Source organism: Nomia melanderi, chromosome 8, assembly GCF_051020985.1.
Source record: "Nomia melanderi isolate GNS246 chromosome 8, iyNomMela1, whole genome shotgun sequence".
Classification (NCBI taxonomy): Eukaryota; Metazoa; Arthropoda; class Insecta; order Hymenoptera; family Halictidae; genus Nomia; species Nomia melanderi.
In genome coordinates this window covers 1,601,967-1,617,819 of record NC_135006.1, presented here as the reverse complement: position 1 = coordinate 1,617,819, position 15,853 = coordinate 1,601,967, and the positions used below count along the sequence as shown (strand labels likewise).

General features: G+C 33.3%; 5 protein-coding genes across 8 annotated transcripts; 2 read left to right on the top strand and 3 right to left on the bottom strand.

Annotated features, from left to right (window-relative positions):
- The first annotated feature begins 56 nt into the window (after nt 1-56).
- Nucleotides 57-5,209, top strand: spn-E (tudor domain containing 9 protein spindle E). The gene is made up of 7 exons (XM_031975392.2): nt 57-251; nt 313-613; nt 685-1,142; nt 1,217-2,947; nt 3,023-4,156; nt 4,236-4,570; nt 4,645-5,209. The coding sequence occupies exons 1-7, from the start codon at nt 57-59 to the stop codon at nt 4,781-4,783; spliced, it is 4,293 nt and encodes a 1,430-aa protein (XP_031831252.1). The 3' UTR covers nt 4,784-5,209.
- On the bottom strand, nt 4,980-7,126 carry LOC116426449 (uncharacterized). The gene is made up of 8 exons (XM_031975417.2): nt 6,898-7,126; nt 6,530-6,746; nt 6,304-6,454; nt 6,124-6,238; nt 5,955-6,008; nt 5,687-5,845; nt 5,471-5,595; nt 4,980-5,402 (listed from the first exon to the last, which is right to left on the bottom strand). The coding sequence occupies exons 1-8, from the start codon at nt 6,992-6,994 to the stop codon at nt 5,229-5,231; spliced, it is 1,092 nt and encodes a 363-aa protein (XP_031831277.1). The 5' UTR covers nt 6,995-7,126; the 3' UTR covers nt 4,980-5,228.
- On the top strand, nt 7,124-8,918 carry LOC116426450 (protein FAM50 homolog). Its single transcript, XM_031975418.2, has 5 exons — nt 7,124-7,294; nt 7,431-8,152; nt 8,247-8,401; nt 8,476-8,588; nt 8,660-8,918. The coding sequence occupies exons 2-5, from the start codon at nt 7,495-7,497 to the stop codon at nt 8,778-8,780; spliced, it is 1,047 nt and encodes a 348-aa protein (XP_031831278.1). The 5' UTR covers nt 7,124-7,294; nt 7,431-7,494; the 3' UTR covers nt 8,781-8,918.
- A 14-nt stretch (nt 8,919-8,932) lies between these two features.
- On the bottom strand, nt 8,933-13,595 carry LOC116426448 (uncharacterized). 3 transcript variants are annotated; one of them, XM_031975415.2, is made up of 9 exons: nt 13,251-13,595; nt 12,193-13,161; nt 11,489-11,891; nt 10,335-10,591; nt 10,122-10,272; nt 9,782-9,936; nt 9,537-9,713; nt 9,255-9,467; nt 8,933-9,185 (listed from the first exon to the last, which is right to left on the bottom strand). In XM_031975415.2, exons 2-9 carry the CDS (start codon nt 12,265-12,267, stop codon nt 9,129-9,131), a joined length of 1,488 nt encoding a protein of 495 aa, XP_031831275.1. In that variant the 5' UTR covers nt 12,268-13,161; nt 13,251-13,595; the 3' UTR covers nt 8,933-9,128. The 3 variants fall into 3 exon arrangements, with proteins under 3 accessions (XP_031831275.1, XP_031831274.1, XP_076225870.1); XM_031975414.2 differs by having other exon boundaries at nt 8,935-9,185; nt 12,193-12,286; XM_076369755.1 differs by having other exon boundaries at nt 8,935-9,168; nt 12,193-12,286.
- Nucleotides 13,596-13,786: 191 nt separating this feature from the next.
- LOC116426451 (CDAN1-interacting nuclease 1) lies at nt 13,787-15,762 on the bottom strand. 2 transcript variants are annotated; one of them, XM_031975421.1, is made up of 6 exons: nt 15,004-15,762; nt 14,821-14,887; nt 14,618-14,748; nt 14,468-14,547; nt 14,334-14,383; nt 13,787-14,252 (listed from the first exon to the last, which is right to left on the bottom strand). In XM_031975421.1, the coding sequence occupies exons 2-6, from the start codon at nt 14,871-14,873 to the stop codon at nt 13,871-13,873; spliced, it is 696 nt and encodes a 231-aa protein (XP_031831281.1). In that variant the 5' UTR covers nt 14,874-14,887; nt 15,004-15,762; the 3' UTR covers nt 13,787-13,870. The 2 variants fall into 2 exon arrangements, with proteins under 2 accessions (XP_031831281.1, XP_031831280.1); XM_031975420.2 differs by having other exon boundaries at nt 14,821-14,925; nt 15,004-15,741.
- Between the last annotated feature and the right edge of the window lie 91 nt (nt 15,763-15,853).

The window sequence follows — 15,853 nt, the reverse complement described above, 5'->3', positions numbered from 1 at the left end:
AGTTATTTACAGATAAATATACATTGTTTACTGTTTTATTAGACATTAATCGAAAAATGGATGTCCTGGACATATTCGGTCCAAATGGCACATTTCAAAGAAAAACATTGGTGGGTCCTTCGAGCCGAAAAGAATTACCGAAAAACATGTCTTTATTAGACGCACAATTAAATGTAACAATGAAGAGCATAGGTGGTGGAACAGATTATGTAGCTGAATATATAGAAAAAGAAGAAAAAGAACTCTTAAAGGTACAGGAAGTTATTATTAAAAAATATTTTCAATTTTGCTTAATATTTTTTTCATTTTTAGTCGACCAATTATTACAACACGAATGATAAAAACAACTTTGAAATTGTATCACATGGCACGGAAGCCATCCAAGATATAACAAACAATGAGGACACATTAAAAATATACAAAACATATGATTTTGCTTATCATCCAAATATTAAATTAACGATTACTTCTAAGAAAGATGAAATAGTGTCTATGATTGAAACAAATTCTGTTGTAGCAATTCAAGGACCAACTGGTTGTGGTAAAACGACTCAGGTACCACAGTATATTTTAGATTCATGTTATAAGAAAAAACTTCATTGTAATATTATAGGTAATTTTCTTCTTTTTCTTAATGTATAAATTAAATTAAATAGAATCTTTACAATGTTACATGTTTAATAGTTACACAGCCTAGACGTATTGCTGCCATAAGTATTGCAAAACAAGTTAGCAAAGAAAGAGATTGGCCTATAGGTACTCTTGTTGGATACCAAGTAGGTTTGATAAATAATACAAGTAAAGATACTCGTTTAACATATTGTACAACTGGGGTCCTATTACATAAATTAATAAATTCTAAAAACATGTTGGATTATACGCATATTATACTCGATGAAGTTCACGAAAGGGAGCAAGACATGGATTTTCTTTTACTTGTTGTTCGTAAACTGTTACGTACCAATTCACGATTAGTAAAAGTTATTTTGATGTCCGCAACATTTGAGGTACAAAGATTTGCTAAATACTTCTCATCGCCTGTAAGGAACGAGCTTGTACCAGCTCCTATTATTGATGTTGCAAAGAAGAGTTACTTCAACATTGCTGTATATTATCTCTGTCAAATGGGTGCATTGGGTCCGGTAAATATATAAAATAAGTTACAATATTAATCTATTTTAGTTTTCATAGTCTATTATACTTTTCTTTGTTGTAGTTACCTGAAGTTTCTGCCACAGATCCAAGGATTACAAAGAAAATGCTGGATTTTTGTGTGAATCTTATAAAAATTCTTGATGATCTAGATATAAAAGCCGACGATGCAAATGAAGCTTACAACGCAGAGACAAATGTTTATTTAAGACATGTAATTCTTGTATTTCTACCAGGAATTAACGAAATTGAAGAATTACATAATTTATTGTCATTACCGAAACACGAAGAAGCTAAATGGGATATAGTAGTATTACACTCATCGATTACAAATGAAGAACAACAACGAATCTTTCACAAACCACCCCACGGTTACCGTCGTGTTATTTTATCTACAAATATCGCTGAAAGTAGTATCACAGTGCCCGACGTAAAATATGTAATTGATTTTTGTCTGACAAAACAACTTGTTATTGATCCAAAAACGAACTTTCAATATTTGGACCTTATATGGGCAAGCAAGGTGAATTGTGAACAAAGAGCAGGTCGCACAGGTCGAGTAATGGAAGGACGAGTATACAGACTAGTACCGCAAGCATTTTATAAATCTGTACTACCTCAAGAATTACATCCTGAGATATTGCGAGCTCCGCTCGCAAATCTTGTACTTAAGGCAAAACTACTAGACATGGGAGAACCAAAAGCTCTTTTAGCACTTTCCCTGGATCCCCCTGATCTCAGTAATTTAGAAAGAACGATCCTGCTTTTGAAAGAAGCAGGTGCACTAATCGACACGCCCAATGAAATACAAACTTTCAATGGAGAACTGACAGATCTTGGCAGAGTCATGGCTAATCTCCCACTGGACATTCACATAACAAAATTGATAATGTTGGGTCATGTCTACAGTGTTTTGAAAGATACAATCATTATTGCAGCCAGTTTGACAGTAAAAGATATGTTCAACAGTCCATTTCAGCAAAAATTGTTGGCGTACAATGTTCGACTCAGTTGGGCAGATAATTCTTGCAGCGATTGCATAGCTTTTATGAATGTCTATAAAGTATGGATCTGCGAGAAAGCAAATCGTCGAGTAAGAAACGATGCTGCAGAGAAGAAATGGGCAATGAGAAACTTTGTGCAAATCAGAGTGTTGCGCGAAGTCAAAGCTTTGGTTTCGGAATTGTCGAGTAGATTAGAGAAACTAGGCATAAGAGAAAGCGAAGGCTTGAATAAAGTAGTTTGGAAAGAAGCGGAACGACCGTTCGTTCTAAAATTTGTGATCGCAGGGGCATTTTATCCAAACTATTTTATCAAACATGTTTCAGAAGCACAGGCTGAGGAACATGCCGGAATAAAATTATTGGGCGGTTTAGATCCGTCTAAAACAGTATATCTGCAAGGATGGCCTCTAAGGCAACCTGGTCTTCTGTATGCTCGAAAAATCCAAGATGTTTTAAAGAATACTTTGCAATCTCCCGCTTGCAAAATAAGAGTATCCTTCGACGCTTCGTCTCGAATTTATATACAATTTATAAAAGACAAATTACACGAAAATCACAATAATAATACGCCGAAAAAAGTGTCTCCAATTGTGTACAAAGCTATCAGAATAAGACAGTGTAATATACCGTTAGAAATACCAATTTTGAATGAGGATATCGCTGTTCAACGGGCAGAGGAAATGAATTTAAAAAGAAAAGACTTCTTCACTTGCGACAACCTCATTAAAGATCATATGAGACCAAGGTTACCGAGTTTACGAGTGCATCGTATTCCCATTATAATACAATATGTACATAATCTAAAAGTATTTCTAACTTAATGTTCCGTGCGATTAATTGTATATTAATAACTTGAATTTTTTCAGGTTAAGAATCCCGGTCGATTTTGGGTGCAAATGCGCGACTCTAAAGTGAGAAAGGAAATAGAGAAAATAAAATTCATTATTGAAAGAAATATGTATCATTTCGGTCATTTTACTACAGCTCCGGAAACTGGTACAATTGTGATTGCACCGTACGAAATAAATAATTACAAATCATATTTCCGAGCAATAGTTGAAGGGCATATAACTTCACCAGAAATATTGGTACAAATATTTTTCATTGATTATGGTTATTCAAGCGAATGTCGTCTACGTGATTTAAAACGTTTGAACGTCGACGAGATTGCTAATATTCCTGCATTAGCCATGGAATGCGTTCTAGCGGAAATCCAGCCATCCATAGTGCAAAATTTAAATGACAATTGGTCGGAGGCTGCTTGTGACTTTTTCTGGATGTTAGTGAATAAGCCCGGTATATTGTTCGGTGAAATTTATTCTATTGTTAACGGTGTTATTGCACTGGAGCTAATACTTAAACATAACGATGAGGAAATTAGTATCAATCAATCACTGTTGGATAAAGGGTTTGCAATTGAACAAGCAGAAGGCTACTTTTCACGTTTTAATCATGATTTAAGACTGAAACAGGCGGACATGTCGGACGAACAGTGTTATCATTACGAGCAATTACAGTACAATGAAGATTACATGCCAGACATTTATCCAGAATCACCAAGCGACTCAGAATGTTTCACAAAGGTGACTTTGCGGGGGCCTTTCTCACCCCTAGAAATAGAAATGAAACACCTTACTATGGCTGGCAGAGATAAGAGAGTACACATGGCCACAAATTCTGTAAACTCCGTTCTTCTTGATACCGACCCGGAAGATTGTCATCAATGGCTTTTTGTAGCTGGATCCGTGTCCCAGAATGCGTACGGCAGCAGTTTAAATTTGTACAACACAACGTTAATGCCACGTCTTTCTGGCTTAACTGCGTTAATCATACTGATATTTACACCTTGTATGGAACTAAGACGTAACACTTTTGGTACATATTACATTGGCGCGTTGTGCGGACTTGGATTTAATCCTACCACCAAGAGAAGTCTATTCCCAGAACACGACATAGAGCTTCAGTTCGATGCCGAGATTACCATAGACGATCTGCAATATGTAAGCAATTTATTTAATTTATTTTTGTTTCGTCGTATACTTTCCTAATTTATTTTTTCTCGTTTGCTTGTGTATTTAGATAAATAGACTGCGTCATTGGATGAATATTGGAATGCAAATTAATCACCATTTCCAAAGTAGCGATAACATGGAAGACATAATAATCTGTCAAAACAGGATAAAAGACGCGTTACTCAAATTGATTGATAAAACACGAAAATCTCAAACACTTGAGAGAATTAATAACTTTGACACATGGAATCTCTATGATGAACGCCTTTATCTACGTCCTAATAAAACATCTATGATCGTCAATAATATATATAAGTTGCACAATGCATTGGAATTAGAAGAGACAGATCAGTTACAAGAAATTATAGAACACGTAAAACAATTACGATCGCTAATAATGGAGTAAGTAATAAACAAGTGAAAATATATTTTAACTAATGTACCAATTACTAATAATACATATTTTAATTGAATAGAGATCCAAGGAATCCTGAAAATATTAATATCCGCTGTAAACTGTGTCAAATTGTAGTGGACGACATTTATGACCTTCGTAGTCATTTATTCACTATCAGTCACAGAGAAAAGGAAAGACAATGGGGCATTCAAATTTAGGTTATTGTAATTAAATAATGAGATACGTTTAGTAACGAAAACAGTATTATTAGTCATTACTATATATTTGTTTACCATTTTTGATGAATACTATAAAATTATGTTAAGTTTATTTTTAGACAAAATATTTTGTTATATACTTCTAACTCAGGATTTACAAAGCTATATTTTGTTTTAACTTCAAAACGTAATTATTAATTTCCATTCAAATGTATGATAATTGTGTTTTCATAAGAAAAATATTGACCGTATGAAGAAACGAATACATAAATAAAAATTAGTATTGCGTACTTCCTACCAATGTTATATCTACAGACTGTGTATTTTTACAATGTATGTGATTAGTTCACGACGTATAAAACATGATTTTTTACAATTGTGATACTATCGACTATACAAAGAATATATTGGAGTACCTTAATGTAAGCAAGTGTTAATCGATATTTTAAACCTCTCTCTGAAGGTATCTCGCACTAGGTTGAGTGTATAATAACCGTCCAGGAACGTTTGCACCAGAAGCACTAACGTAAGTACCAGGTGGTGGTGGTGGGTACGGAGCAGGTGGAGGTTGGGGTGCTCTAACTGGATATCCTGATGTAATACCTCCTGTTTTCGCACCCTGTATAAAATTACAATATAAAGATATTGTATTGTTTAAATATACTACAATATGCAAATGAACCAAACCTGAGGTGGCTGTTGAATTGGAATAGCTCCACCATGTACAGTAACATGACTACTTGGACGTAAATAAAATTTATCTTCTGCATAGGCACCTTTATGATCCAATGAATGTAAGCTTGTTACATATGCTGGCAAGTAAAAAAACAAAACATGTCAATACTTGTTGAATTCTGTAGTTTACCCTTATCATAAAATATAAATTTATAAATTTTAATATACCCGTTTGATGTGTTGATAAAGTTCCTCTGTTCCCTGAAAGGTATACAGACTTTGCAGGTTCGGGTTCTCGAGATGGTTGCGTGGTAGGCGCTGAATAACTGTAGACACTTTGACCGGTAGGAGTTGAATAAAAGCTGGAGGCAGAGTACTGATTGTTTTCTGCAAGATAAGACACAATGATAAAATTAACAGTAGAATAATGCAAATGTTTTTGTTGATGGTTTCTTAAATCAAGAGCATAGAAATTAAAGAAGGTTTATTCACTCACTGTTCCAGAGAACAGCTCGGGAATCGCCAGATCTCCTAGCAGCTTCCTCAGATTCTATAGAGGCACAAACATCTACGTTTAATACTGTCTTTCTTTTACTTTCATAAATTATTTGTTAAATATTTAATTTTAGTACAAGGGTACGAGTAACATACGACTATGTACTTACTGGAAGGTGGAGGATTATAACTTGGAATCGAGGGTGCTGGTTTGTACCCATAACCAGCATGATACGGGGAGGCTGTTGGTGGTGGTGATGGACTGTGTGTTCTTTTCAAAGGTCCCTGAGGAAACAAAGGGTACAAATGTTACAGTTGTTCATGGAGATATACAAATAATATGTACTTACACTTGGCAATAAAGTATGTGTCGGTGTGCCAACAGTAACTTTATAAAGAGGGCTATTGCTTTGCGGTAATGGAAGGAATACTTGAGGATGAACCACTCTAGGACCTGCACCAGGGTATCCACCCACTGCATTTAATACTTCAGTGCATACACTGTAGAATGATAAAGTTCAATTATGATGTATCAACAGACTATGCATTTTATTCCGTACAAAATTTAATACAAACTTTGCTTCTGTAATTAATTTCCTTCTTCTATTATCATCTTCGTTCAATACTTTCTTTAATTGTAAAAACAATTGATGCTTTTCATCTTTTAACTGCGAGAGTTCATTTTCAAGATTTGATATTTGTTCTCTGGTTTCACCTAGAGTCATTACATCTTGTTTTTGCTGACGTTCCCTTTCCTTCCTCAGGCGTTCTTCCTCTGCATCTGCTTCTTGTTCTATATATTTATAATACACATAAATCGATTACAATTTTTTGTGTAAACTACATTTTTAGGGAACAAAAGCAGCATAACGATTTAATTTATATTAATTATAAAGCTAGAAACTTCAAATTTTAGAAATAATTTAATATGTGGGCTAGGTTACCTTGTTTCTTCCGTTGCCTTTCTCTAGTAATGTGGGTTTTTAATGCTTGCCACATTTGCTCGCTACGTTGAGGGGGGCCCACAATTACCGCTGGCATTTTTAATTAATTGTTCTTTAAGCTTAATACAATATAATTCTGTTACAATGCAATGACAAGTCGTAAGTACATTTCCAGATGTACTTTTTGTATACATTACTATACTGACATGATACATACATAGACAATTTTTACTACCGTTTTTCAACGCTAGGTGGCGAACAACTTAGATCGTAAATGCATAGAAGTGTACAAAACTGGAATTGCATTTCTTTTTTACAGACAGATCAACCATTGTGGAATTGTTTTCATGTTGTATAATCTTATTTCCAGTTAACATCAATAAATAAAAGATATTTAGTAAGTTATACCTAATTTCTTATTAAACCGTATTGAATAAGATACTACATAGTGTAGGTTTTGTTTACATCCGCATGAGATATATATTTGCCGAGGTACATGCTACTTTATTGCTAACTTGAATTTTCTTTTTCAGATTGTGACTGTAACTCAGATTAAGAGACTAAATTTTGTTCGAAATTTTAAAATAATTCTAAAACATGGCACATTACAAAGGAGCAGCCAGTGAAGCTGGCAGAGCGATGCAATTAATGAAAAAGAGAGAAATTGCTCAGCAAGAAATCGAATTAAGGAAAAAGAAGATAGAAGATGATTTAAAGATTCACAATATAGAGAATAAATTTGCAACTCACTATAATGCTGTTGAACAACAATTAAAAACATCCACTATCGGTTTAGTGACGTTAAATGAAATGAAAGCAAAACAAGAGAATATAGTAAAGGAACGAGAAAGGAAACTTGCGCAGAAAGAACGTGAAAAAGAACAAGAAAAAGAGAGAGCTCTTGCCGCGAAGCAAGCTGAGAAGAATAAACAGAAAAAACAAATACAAGCTTTATCATTTAATTTGGATGAAGATGATCTAGAAGTTTCTGATGAAGAGTCAGAATTGAAATTAGAAAAAATGAAAGACCATGATGATGATGATAAACCAGTAATAAAAAAGATAAAGAAAAATCCAGATGTAGATACAAGTTTCTTACCTGATAGGGAAAGAGAAGAAGAGGAAAATAGATTAAGGGAAGAACTAAGGCAAGAATGGGCTAGAAAACAAAATGCGCTAAAAGAAGAAGAAATTGAAATAACTTTCAGTTATTGGGATGGGTCTGGACACAGACGAAGTGTTGTAATGAAAAAAGGTAAAGGCCTATACTTATATGTATTTTCTTGTAAGATTATGTTTGTCAGATAAATAATTTGATGCTAATTGTTATTAGTTCGCACTGTTGGCAGGTAATTCTATCTATCAACTCCTTCAAAGATGTCTAGAAGTTTTAAGACGTGAATTCAGTGAATTGAAAACAGTTATGGCTGATCAGTTAATGTATGTGAAGGAGGATCTTATTCTACCACATCATTATACATTTTATGACTTTATTGTGACAAAGGTAAATGTTACATGGAATAAATAGATGATTACAATCATAAAACTATAGAAATCACCCATTGAAATTTGTTCTAGGCACGAGGTAAAAGTGGACCCCTTTTTACATTTGATGTTCACGATGACATTCGTGTCATGCATGATGCTTCTGTTGAAACAGAAGAATCTCATGCCGGAAAAGTGTTGCTTAGGTATTTAATTCTTTAGCAATAAAGGGTTTCTACAACAACATATATTTTACTAAATCATCGATTATTTGCAGATCTTGGTATGAAAGGAATAAGCACATATTTCCTGCTAGTAGATGGGAACCTTTCGATCCAACTAAAAGTTACGACAAATATACGGTATCCGATAAAAATAGGAAAAAGGATAAAATTTAATGTATATAGTATAGAAAATTATTGTATATGGACAAGACTGTGTTCAATAGAAGAGAATGAATACTATACAGTAAGTTGAATATTGCGGCAGGTATTAAATATTCGAAACTTGTATTAATATATATGTATTTAATTATAGTCATTCGAAATTTACAATTTCTTTAATCATTAAGGGTAGTGAGTAGGCACTGCTTAAACTAGAAGCCAAATATCATTACATATTTTTTGTACATTTAAAATAATGCATAAAAATTCCATTAAGCTATTCTTAGAAAAATATTTCATATGTATCATTAATATAATATTTTCAGAGATGTTTTATTTTTCGATGGTCTCATTTATGTCATTTCAGTGTTTCATTTTGATTCTGTTAAAAGACCTGACAATACTAGGAGAAATTTGACACTGTTACGAAAAAGTTGTAAATGTATGAGATGAATTATATAATTTTAGAAAAGTACATTTGCCTCATACGTTTATCTCAACTTCGGCGACATTTAAAATTGACGATGGATCAATGATTCGGGCTTCCTTTATCACTTCATCCAGAAGATTTTTATCGGTATCTTGCAAACTTTTCATTGTTGGTACACTGTTTACCGTGGAAATCACAATACTCGCATTAAACACGCTATCATGCGGCTTCATAAATTGCCCTCGATCATTGCGGAAGTCCTTACGATAGACCTGTTAATTTAAAAATTTTAAACAGCATTTTCCTTATGAACTTTTTCTCAAACTGTTTCGTTAACTCACGGAAATGTTCTTGTCCACTTCTAGAAGTACATTCTTTGTTTCCTCATCCACGACATACGGATTAATATCAGAATCTAATACTTCATCGATTACTCTTTCAACATCGCTTGTTGAATTCGTTACTCTCCAACTTTCATTCTCAGCATTGTTAAACAATTCCAAATCGAAATCGTTCGACTAACAAAACGCATTGAATCATGCTTCCTAAAGTTTATGAGCTTCAAGAAAGATGATTTAATACTTACTGAATTGTGAAGATAGCTAAGATTCATGGTATCTTCATTTCTAAATGTTTGCGGATTAAAACCGTTCGCCCCGATCGATATGTTTGATACGTTATCGTTATCTGATTCTATCTTCGCAGCGGTTGAATCGTTTTTTTCGTATTTCAAACGCAACTCTTTAATATTTGTTTTTTGGTTTTTTTTTAAATTATGTAAATAAATAGATCATTAGATATGTACATTTGAAACGTATGCTATCTATAACAGCCGATGATAATGTTCTCACAGTTTTATAAACTGACAGAAAAAATACATTATTACCAGTTTTTTTTTTATTTGCATATCATTTTTATTGTCATACCTGCGCTAAGTGTTATATATGTCGGACATAATTGAAGAAACAGCTGTGTATTTTCAGCTAGTTTTCCAGTTTCAGATGGACTGGCTGATAAAATGTTTTTCAGCCTTTTCCGATTTTCACATTGGCAAATCAACGTTTCTTCTCTTGCTTTCTGCGGTGTGATTTACATGTTCACAAATGTTCTTTCTAATAATATAACGAAAGGATATTCACCTTTACTCGATCATTCATTTTCCATATAAGATTATCAAGATTCTTCATATCTAAGATTTTTCTTTCTATGTATTCCTCTTTCACGTCTGTAGCCGAACTATCAATTTCATTTTGACTCTCATTATCAAACGATTCTTCGGTGAGGCGCGATTCTAGGGATCTCGTATCCAATTCGGATAATTGCTTCAATGATCTTAGTCTCTTCAAAGCGACCATCGTGTTGTCTATGTCTGCACTTTCGTACATTGTTTCCCGTTCTAATCATACACAAAATAGTAATACACAGGATGTCTCAGGTGTGTTATTTGTTTGAGATATCCTGTATACGTGGAAATGTGTATGCAACGAAAATCAGTCGAATAAGAATACGCGGCGTATCTTAATTCCTGCGGAAATGCTGAAATGTGCAGAAGCGAGATCGAATCGAACATTCAAAGGGCTATTTCTCGACTAACGATTTACACAAGTACACGAGAGAAATATTTCACACGACGAGAAAAGTCGTGGCTCTCGAACAAATGTACTCTCTTATAAGAATCTATTAGGTCGTTCCTTAAATTCACGTTGTCATTTCAATATATACATCTGTTGACTTTTTCATGTTGAATAAAGCGACAAAGCATTTGAGACTGCGCGATATTCAAAATGTTTTATACATTACAATAACAATACTAGACCCATAACTTACAAATCGTTTGATCAAAGTTATTGAAATTTAATTGCTAAATTTTAGTGGACCCATCGTACTTTACAGATATTTTACTGACTGATTATCGTGTGTTCTTTTCTCAACGTATAGAATTTGTTCCTAAATAAACAATCTAAATGCGTGGATGTTGTAAGAAATAGCATCCAAGAATATACAGTGAAAAAATGGATTATAAAAAAACTATTTTATTATATACACTAAATTAAAAATTATTTCCATCAGACTATAATAAAAAATTATATTCTCATAAAATGATCTGATATAATTTTTAATTTAGTGTATACTAAGAACAGTGTTGATAACTGAAAGCAACATTATAGTACAGAAATCGACACGAATTTATGAAATGACCTAATAATAACGACGATAAATTATTTTAGTGTCTGTCAGCATTTATCTGCCTCTTCTTAGGCATTATTACTAGAAGTAGGTAATACAAAGGTACCTCTTTTCGTTTTCCACGAAATTTTCGCGTCATCTATTTCATCCCAATCGGTAGGGAAATCAGATGAATTTGTATTTTTCATGACCACAGTAGGTGATTCCCCTACAGGATGATGAAGTATTTGTGGTGATTCCGTTACTGGTGGGCTGGATGTTTTGACAGGCGTTGATGTGTTTTTAGGTACTTTAGGTGTATGCCCTTCCGTGTTGTTGCTCTTGGGAACACTGGTAGATGAGACCTTCACTTTGGTTTCGGTAGAATGAGTGTCAGTTGACGAAATATGCGATGACTGGTTGCTGTTTACTTTGCGACGCAATGTTGATTGTGTTGTGCATTCTTCCTCATCACTGCTACCCTCCGTATACAGTTCTTCTCCTGATATCCATAATTCTTCTTCTTCTTCCTAAAAGAAGATAGGCTGTACAATGGGCAAGCATGTTATTATTAATATTGAGGTAACTAGATCTTTTTTTTAATAATTATTAGGATATTAAACATGCATCTATTAGAACTAATAAAATCCACTAATTTATTCAAATATATGCAACAATAAAAATCACGCAAATTCTAAAAAGATGTATTCTCAGAATTTTTATGAAAAAATTCTAAATTAGCAAAATTGACTATTTCGTAGATTTCGAGCTTAAAATGAATTTCCGAAGCATTACGCAATATCCACAAATAGAGGAAAGCGGAAGTCCTACCTCTTTTTTTATCCTGGCAAGTTGCGATTGCACCGCGGCTTTCATCGCCTGCTCTTGCGATGTCATGTTGCTCATTTTATTGGCCACCTTAGCCCTAAATAGAACACAAAGGATACATGAATAAATAATTTCATAGTTCACGATACGCGAATATTGTGTAAAGAACACCAAGTGTATTTAATATCGCAGGACCGTTGACGTGTGAAAAGTCATTTCAAGGGACCAATCGGACCGTGTAATCGCGGGCTCTATCCTGTTGTAAACGTTAGTTAGGCGATATGATATATCCGCAATTTTTTGAAAGAGATGAAAATCAACGGGAATTGATTGCGACTGCGTTCACGAGATTTAGCTAACGTCTTTTTTTTCTTTCTTGCAATTCAATCGATCCGAAACACTGTACAGTGAGTCCTTGAACTAGGAAAATCTAGAGCAAGGGTGATACGGGTCAGGGTCATGCGTCACGATAACGATGTATGGTGTTCAAATTCAGGGTTACCGGAGTTCACTGTAACTCCAAATGTTCAACAGTGGAACATTGTTATGGATATGTTACAATGAACCATGCAGATTTTATGCATTCATGACATACTCGAATATGTCAGACACAATAAAAACAAACCCTGATTAAGGTTCAATCAATTTTATTTGTAAACACATAAAGCTCCAAGTAGAAAATACAAACTTCGAATCTATTTCAGTTATAATAAAAAATGTTACGAGTGATTCATATCTGCACAAAGATCCACTGTCTAGTTACTGACATTATACTTCAAAGATATTTTAGTCGACGCATGTGTACGCGATGTATTTGTATAATGGAATATCTTTTTTACTGTCAACTATTAAGGGGTTGTTTCGTTACAACATCGAATATCATGTTTCATGTAATACATGAAATGTATTAAATTCAGCGTCAACGGATACAAGTTCAAATTGTTTATACATATAGTCACCTTTTCATAATATCTGTTTGAATAAGCTTTATTATTTACAATGAAATGTCAAGAGTAAGTATATGATGGTGAACAGCGAGCGATACTTAATGCCTTGTTTACCTTGCTCTCGTGGACCAAACACCGTCGGGAAACACGAATTTATTGTGGCAACTTTGATTTTTAATAATATGACAGTTTATTTTCAATAATGACAGGTGTTATCAGGCAATGTCTCTGTAAATCTGACTTAATGTTTTATTGATTCAAACTTGTTTCACGACATGTTTGAATAACACTGTTGCGGTGTGTATTTCACGTGACGTTTTATCGAGTTTAATTTACAAATGGATTAACAAAAATAAAGAATCTTGACGTTTCTTTCTTGTTGCACAGTTTAGCAAGTAGTCGAAAGCTGCACGAGATACTCCATACTGGCTTTATAATCGCGATAGCAGCGGCGCCTATGGCCAGATACAGCTCGATATATAAATAAATGTATTAGCTCGCTTGCGCGGTGAACCATTTGTGTTTTCCCACTGTCACTCTGATCTCATTTTTTCTAAAATATTTACAATTGAGTGGAAAGGAAAGGAGAAAGGCGGGACATGCTTGCCGCTACGAAGAATAATTATGAGATATAAAAGACTAACATAAAATATCAAAAATACTGTATTGCATTTATTAATTCCTTATCATACAAATATCACATAATATTTAAATCTCTGCGAAGTCATATGGAATTAAGTTGTGGGTTTGACACAAGCGGGATCCATGTATGTAATATTATCTGGGAAATGATCCATGATTATAAATCGCTTCTCACTAGGTTCGGCTAAGGTATCCAAATATCCAAACCAATATATTACAAGTCCTGGACCAAACCTGTTCCAATAACTTAAAAATTGTGTTTTTATGTATTTGTGGTGGATTTCTTTATTGCCGAACCTTGCCTTGCATTCAATCCAATTAATTACAAAACCGTTTACAGCAATTGGTACTTCAAGTTTAAAATCTGGTGTTTTGTCGTACCCTCTTGTTCTCAAGTGTTCTTCATTACGAAATGCAAGATTTCTCTCTGTTAAATAGTTCTGCAGTTTTAACTCATATTCCTGACCAACTGACCTAAAAGTATAATGTACAAGAACACATATTAAAAATGTAAAATAACCTACTACAGTTATTAATGAACAATAAGATACTTACAGTCCAATAGCATCTGCTATGGGTCCATACAAATTATCATATAATACACACTGCAAGAAAAGTATACATGTTCAGCCATTTGAAAATAAATTAATTTATTAATTGAATATTTTGTAAAGTCAACATATAATTACCAAATAAACTTCATATGAGAGATCTTTGTCCTGGATCAGTGTGGTGTCTTTAAATAATTTACTAATTTCATCTCTAGAAACTAAAAACTTTTTTCATAACAAAGAAACAATTCAGTCTTTATCAGATTTATTAAATTGTATAAAAATTACCATTGGGATCATGTTTTTCACAATGTTTTTCCAGAACATTCCTAGCTAATAATGCAGGGGGTGCGCCAATATCCTTGGCCAGTTTTAATAAAATGCCAACAGGTTTACCATTTTGTACAGCTTCCATGTAGCTGTTGTTTAAGTAGAATAACAATCATTATATACATTTTAGTACAAAAGAATATGATATACTGAATGCTTACGTATCGTAATAGTTCCTATTGTTACCAAACAATTTGCTATGATTGATTTTCATCTTATGTTGAATATCTAAGGATAATATACTATACAGTGTATTTGCTGGAACACTAAATAAATAAAATGTGTATATGTATTCAAGCACAATAAATAATCATAGAGATCACAATAAATAAAAATAATCTTACTCTTTGTATTTTTGTTTTAATACATCACGACAATCCTTTGATAAACCCCGAAAATTTCGTATTGTAGACACAATATCATTGTACACATCAAGCTTCATGTTTGATTATTGTTTTTCAAACTTTCAACAGAAAACTTTGTGAAGATATGTCAACTTTTTGTCATTGTAAATATTTAGACATGACAATATTTCAAATAAATATCAACAATTAACACATGCTGACAGATAATTGTACTCTTCTTGCCAAGCAATTGAAGTCACTTATTAATTAAATTTAAGCGAAATCAAAATTTGTCTCACAAAAATCACATCTCTTCAATGATCTTTCATTCTTATGAAAATATATAAATATACCTAATGTTTAACTACGTGTAATATATATTTTAGGGAGTGATTGTACAAGTCATGGTAAAATAAAAATCGAAAGTAACTTATGATTTCAACTTTGCTTTCAAGTTATTGACGATTAAAAATCTCCCAAAACTATGGTGTAGATTTAAGATCTCTATAATCAAAATACAGCGGTACCATCTACTCACAGAAAGCTGCTATTAATTAATCAGTTGAAAATTGTTATCAACAGATGAGTTACCGACTGTGTAAAAAACCAAATGTTTTATTCTTCAGGTCTTATTCAAAGGTTAATAGGAAAACTACATCAAGTAAAATGATCGAAGTTGACCAACTAGTAAATATGGTAAATAAGTATTCAAACGTATCCGTTTTATAATGTTGTCATGTTTCAAACTTCCAACGCACGAGCTATTTAGATACTTATGTCGGTACCTCGTCTGTGGTAGAACATAAAAAACGACCACTTTTTCTACATGATCGGTATTGCAGATTATCAG